The sequence below is a fragment of the Camelus ferus genome, chromosome 6 (assembly GCF_009834535.1).
Source record: "Camelus ferus isolate YT-003-E chromosome 6, BCGSAC_Cfer_1.0, whole genome shotgun sequence".
Classification (NCBI taxonomy): Eukaryota; Metazoa; Chordata; class Mammalia; order Artiodactyla; family Camelidae; genus Camelus; species Camelus ferus.
Window position 1 is genome coordinate 51,907,121 of NC_045701.1, and position 6,575 is coordinate 51,913,695.

At 34.1% G+C, this 6,575-nt stretch overlaps 1 protein-coding gene across 3 annotated transcripts in view; it reads left to right on the plus strand.

Annotated features, from left to right (window-relative positions):
* ATL1 (atlastin GTPase 1) overlaps nt 1-6,528 on the plus strand; it is a 67,957-nt gene extending 61,429 nt beyond the window's left edge. For 2 of the 3 annotated variants that reach the window (XM_014566498.2, XM_032482011.1), the window contains exons 12-15: nt 369-440; nt 1,868-2,299; nt 3,529-3,543; nt 5,670-6,528. In XM_014566498.2, the coding sequence (XP_014421984.1) occupies nt 369-440; nt 1,868-2,299; nt 3,529-3,543; nt 5,670-5,780 (630 nt within the window). In that variant the 3' untranslated portion in view covers nt 5,781-6,528. The remainder of the gene's footprint in view (nt 1-368; nt 441-1,867; nt 2,300-3,528; nt 3,544-5,669) is intronic. The other variant, XM_014566499.2, reaches the window with a different exon arrangement.
* The last annotated feature ends 47 nt before the right edge of the window (nt 6,529-6,575 follow it).

Consider the following 6,575-nt stretch of genomic DNA (forward strand, 5'->3'; position numbering starts at 1 on the left):
ACATATTTTTATGCATATTATGTATGTAAAATGTACTACACATTGTTTCCCATGTGTTTGGATTTATAGATCCCCTTCCCATATTTGGTGACAGGCTTAAAAATATTTTTAAGAGGAATAATCTTCCAAATGAAAATTCATTTTAGAACCATGGTTTATTGAGTAAATTTCTATGTTTTATGCATTTTGAAATTTTAAATTACTAATTTTAAAAGATGTAGTGGAAACATTTCAACACTTTTCAAATTATTTGATGACCTTGGGTTCTTGCACATTTCTTACACATGATGCTCGTGTATGAGAACTGCTTGTGGAAGTTTAATAAACATGAATTCCATTTTACATCATATTTTGTACTTTGTCCAAAGGCCACAGCAGAAGCTAACAATTTAGCAGCCGTGGCAACTGCCAAGGATACATACAATAAAAAAATGGAGGAGGTAAGAGTTAAATAATATCTATTTCTTGTATATATATATATATTTTATTGAAGTATAGTCAGTTTACAATGTTGTGGCAGTTTCTGGTGTACAGCATAATGCTTCAGTCATACATGAATATACATACATTCATTTTCATATTCTTTTCCACCATAAGTTGCTAAAGATAATATTTTAAATGTTTTGCATAAAATCAGTATTTCTTCCATGAGCTCATTCTTCTTTCTTCCAAGTTACACTGTACACACATGCAAAGAGTGGCTTTGACTTACTCTCTCAGCCTATCTGTATCCCATTTCTTTTTATTACATTCTTAAAATATTTTAAAATAAACATGCCAAGAACATGATGTATGCACAATTCTAAATGTACTTTAAATGAGTTATCTCTCTTTATAACAGAGACACATTTTTTTAAAAATTCACTTTGTAGGGGTGGGGGGGGGTACGTTTCCCACTGTTTACAAGACCTAGTGGCTAAAATAACATACTGTCCTCTCTACATTCCACAATTCCAGTATTTCTATCTTAAATATAAAAACTTGTTAGCAAAAAAATAGACTTCGCAGGCCAGTATCTCTAAATACTGTATTTCCTCTTTTTAACATTCTGAATTAGGATGCATCTAATGATTATTGTTTACATCTACTAATGTGATAAGTTTTCTTTCACTATAAAGTGAAAATTATATCAAAATTGATCGAGTCTTAGAGTCGAGGGAAATATAGCATATGGAATGGTGTTTACAACATAATTAAAGGGATTTGGAATGAGAGTCTCCTTTATATCACTAAATCTCAAATAACCAAAGTGGTATGGGTAACAGATTTCTCTTGTAACTTTTGAAAAAGTTGAAAATGTGGTCTAAGAACATTTAATATGCTTCCATTTAGTCTCTTGAAGAAAGTACTCAATGGGTTCTATTCAAACAAAAATTAGTGAAACTGCCAAAGAAAATGTTTTTCACAATTTTATTTTAGAGCTGTATAGCATTGCTCATTGTTTTAAATTAAACTTCATCGGTCAAAATTATTCAGTGTAGTTAGAATAAATTTCCTACAGGAACTTGGATAAAAGTAGTTTTCTTAAATTTGGATTCATTCTATGAATGAACTCAGTTTGCAGTTCTCTTTGTATCCTGCCTTTTCATTTTGAGGAACTTGGATTAAGTCATGGGTATTCCTTCCTGTGTCTAAAAGAGAAGAAAAATTAAGAAAGACTTTATATAAGTCACCTATAAAGTACCAGTCCCACTTATAGTCATGCCTGATAGATGTGGAATGTGGAAAGATGTGGGTTGACAAAATATAATGCAGCCTCCCTCTCATTCTTGTGTTCTAACAAATTCAACTAGCTAAGTGAACATGTTTGACACTGTTGCCGATTTTACTCTCCACTTCATAAACAGTATTTTTCTACCTGATACAGATTTGTGGTGGTGATAAACCATTTCTGGCCCCTAATGACCTGCAGACCAAACATCTGGAGCTTAAGGAAGAATCTGTGAAGCTCTTCCGAGGCGTGAAGAAGATGGGTGGGGAGGAGTTTAGCCGGCGTTACCTGCAACAGTTGGAGAGTGAAATAGATGATCTTTACATCCAGTATATCAAGCACAATGATAGTAAAAATATCTTCCATGCGGCTCGTACCCCAGCCACACTGTTTGTTGTCATCTTTATCACATATGTGATTGCTGGTGTGACTGGATTCATCGGTTTGGACATCATAGCTAGCCTATGCAATATGATAATGGGACTGACCCTCATCACCCTGTGCACCTGGGCGTACATCCGATACTCCGGAGAATACCGAGAGCTGGGAGCTGTCATAGACCAAGTGGCTGCAGCCTTGTGGGACCAGGTAGGAAGACTTCTAATTCTTTTCAACTAAATGCAGCACACACTTGAATGCCATCTATGTACCAGACACTATGTTAGATGTTAGAAATAGGCAGATGAACATGACTTGGGCCCCAGTCTTCAAGAACTTTAGAATCTGTCAAGATGGTCAGACACAGACAACTAACTACATGTGAAGCCCTATACAACTATTTTCCAGTCAACATTTCAGTATTTTTCAAAAATATATAGACTGGGTAGTGTTTCTACTTTTTCTTATCCTAAAAGTTAAAGCTGTTAAAAGAAGTGAGAAAACAGTTTTTATTAACTGATGATTGTGACTCAATTATATGTTAACATTACTTCATACTTACAGCCTATCAGTTGACTGGCATTGGCTTTGTTAGAAGCATATATAAACCACTATTGTAAATCGTATCACTGTCTCTTTTAGTAAAACCCCTAAATGCATTATCTGATTATTTCAGACTGTCTCTATTTGAGCCATAGATTTGTACCAGGCCTAGTATGAGTCCAGGTCAACCTCTGGATCAGCTGCTTATGCGTCAGTTGTCCTTTATGGTCCAATTAAACAACCCAGGGAGTCAGAGTCACCATGGTCCATTGTTCAAATAATTGATATGGACAGGGGAGAAATTATAAACACATTTAGAATAATAATCAACTCACTGTATCATTCTGGAAGTGTCTTCAATTACTTCAGTAAAGTTTAGGGGAACTTTGTGAGGCGAAAATTGAGAATCCTCATAAAATTTTGGAGTTAAGACTTGTGACTATTTATGGTCTGCAGGTAGCAAGTAGTAACTACAATTCTCCCAGCGTTAAGAGTACACTTACACATACTCTTTAAAGTAAAACTGTAACTAATGGATATTCTGGGTCTCTTTGGAGAATCTAGTTGAGATAAATGGTAGCACTATGGGAAAAGAATGAATTAAAACTGGACCCTCTGAGCCAGTGCGTCAAACAGCCCCTTAGATGAAGAGGAGCTACTTGAGGTAAATCCCAAAGCTCTCCAAGAGTATGCTGCTGAAACCTATGAGGAATATACAACTGAGTTCTTCAGAAGATTCAGATTAAATATGTAATCTAAACTGAAAAAATCTGCAGGGGTATTTGTTCTTAAATGCTCACAAATGACTACTGTACATAAAATTGACTATCATAATGCTGTTAATGAAGCAGGATATATACTTCTCTTTTCTCCCTTTTAAACTGCCTTTGCCACAGGGAAGTACAAATGAGGTGAGTTACATTTTTTAAAATTAAGAACTATGTATTTGTAAACATTATGATATTCTTATTTTATAAACCAACTAGCCATTGAAGGATGTCTTAGTGTGGATTAAAAATCTTTGGTGATTACTGCTCCAATTTTACTTGTGAATTTTGGCCATGGTTCTAAAATACTTATTTTATTCCAGACATCCTGTGTGATTTGATCTGCATATGAAACTCAAGAATTTATTATCATGAATATTTTATGTTTTGTTTTCTGAATGTTTAGAAAATTTCAAAATTCTTAAGCTCCAACATCGTGCATTTTGCTTTACTGCAGAACGAAACAAGTACAGTTATGAATCTTGAGGAAAATTAACTGCTGGAGAGTAAATGGAGCTACAACCTTTAGAAGTTGTTTTTAACTTTGGCTTCTGAGTGAGTTCCCTATACCACTTTAAGCAGGTTCCAGGCCAGTATGCAGTGTAGCTTTCTTGGCATACCTTGACCTGACCTGTAAACTGGTGTTCATTCCTCCCACTGCACATGTGCAAAGCTCTGTGTCTGAGGAAAAATCTGTGCTTCATGAAGGAATCATTTGTTGCATAAGAAAAATTATCTTTGTGGAGTCTTTTGGTTGTTTTGCTCAGGAAGCAAAACTGATCTTCAGCAACTACAGAGACAGCACGTAATTCTTTCCTCAGTTTCTGCTATTATATATAACCGGATTATGTCCTCTAATACCAAGAATACATTTAATATTTACAAGTCAATATGGAATTATTTTATGTAAAATTTAGTAAAATGAATTCACTAAAAAAGTAGAAACAAATTTCAACTTTGTAAATCAAACTTTAAAAAAATCTAAGCTTTTAAGAGAACACAGATTAAATTTAATGTGTTAGAATCAAAATATAGTAGAACTAAGACATACCATGTTGCACCAAATATACATTTGTAGAATTGAAGATAGTACTATTCAGACTTAAGAATAATAGCCATACAGACTCAAAAAGATAAAAATGAATGGACTTTCCTGGGAATTGTTTACTATTAAAGGACATCAAAAGCTTTATCCAACTTTTAAAAATATTCAGACTTTTTAGACTCCAGAATTACATCAGATAAGCTGGTCTTAACTGAATGTCCATTATGTGAAAGTTAGAGGAAGTAATGAATCTTAGACTGATGAGGGAGGGAAAAAAGAACATACAAATATTTGTGGATACTTACACAAAGCAATATGTAAAAATTCCTATGATTCAGACACTGTTAACTGGTCACAAAGAGTATTCACACAGGTAGTTTTAATGAGGAAAGGCTTTCTGAGGTAACGTTTCTGAATAAGGTTTTGTAAGATATGAACTAATTAATGGAAACAAGGCAAGCGAGCAAATTCAGGGGATCCCAATGTGGCGGGGGACGGGCAAGAAACATGCTTATTTACATGACCATGTCAGGAAATAATGGAAAATAAAAGTGGTCTCATTCTTAGGAATGAGAAAATCAGGAAGCTCTGATAGGAAGTGGTCTAATTATGTATAATAGTTATTGGCAGTAAGAAGTTGTGAGCTCCTATAATTCCTCTAAACCTGATAATATTCACAATGTGGGTTTTCAGCACACTGGTGGGGCACAGTGGTTATGAAGCTCTGCTCCGAGTGTGAAAGGCAAAAGAAATGAAGATTGAGAATAGAATATTTACCACGAAGATAACCCACAAAAGTAGTAACATCAACACACTGGAGAGTTGAAAATACTTTTGAGGCCTAAGATATTAGTTATTAATGTATATCTTTTTAGTTGAAAGTTTTAATTTAGTTCCCAAATACATTTCATATGACAATCTTACATAAATGTTCCAGAACACATGGGCATTATCCAGTTTTACTTATCACTGGTTGGCTAAGGCTTAAAGCAGAGATGCGTGAGGGGACCTGCTGGGAGGGCCTAGGTGTCTTCCCCAGGCTCAGGCTCGGGCTCAGGCTGACTGAGGCCAACCCGAGGTCTTGGTGGCACAGCTGCAGAGACAGCCTCTGTCTCTGATTGATGATATAAGGATTCCAGATTTAGCATGCTAAATTTTATATGGTACCATAAACTAGTGTATCTGTGTATTTAATGTTTTATAATCTTGATTCTTGTATTTCTAGGCTTTATATAAGCTTTACAGTGCTGCAGCAACCCATAGACATCTGTATCATCAAGCTTTTCCTGCACCAAAGTCAGAATCTACTGAACAATCAGAAAAGAAGAAAACCTAATCAAATTTTTAAAAATACAGGTGCATGACCGAATTGTCAGTTAAATATTGTTTTATGTCTCCATGCAAACATTCAAAAGTGCTTCCATCAGAACAGAGTAAAATACCAAGCACCTCTGAAGATTGCAAAATGGTTTTAGTTCTTTTACTTCAGTGTTTAATAAGCAGATGTATGTATGCATGGTTATATCATTTTGTTAACATGTACAGTTTCCTGATTTTTGTCTTTAAATATGCTGTTATGATTTAAAGTATTTGTCTATTTATGATAACAGTACATGTGTTCTGCTTGAACTTACTAAATTCTGCTACCAGGTTATAGTTAAACCATGTAGTAATATTACTCCACATTTGGATATGCTCATTTAATTTCTACAGAAGAATTTTTAAATTATTTCACAGTCACCTGTTAAAGCATAGCATCGTAACTCAATAGGCTTGATTCAATCTATAGCATTTTACATATATCATTAGCTCATATTTTAGAAGACATTTAAGAGAGCTTTTCAGTTGCTTTATCAAAAACTATATATTGCTTCTTTTATATTATGATTTAATATAGAATATAAACCTCTTGATCAAAAATGCACAAAAATCACTTTGTATATGTATTTGAGTTTCACTGCATTGTATATTTTTTCATTTGGTACACAAAGAAATGTATTCATCATAGGTTTATTCTTTTAACATGTGAACTATTATTAAAGTTTACTCTGGTTCCTAAGATTAAAAACAACTGAATTTGGAAATGTTTGAGAGGTATTGATAAAGAATGATTGAAGATTTCTCTTTTTCA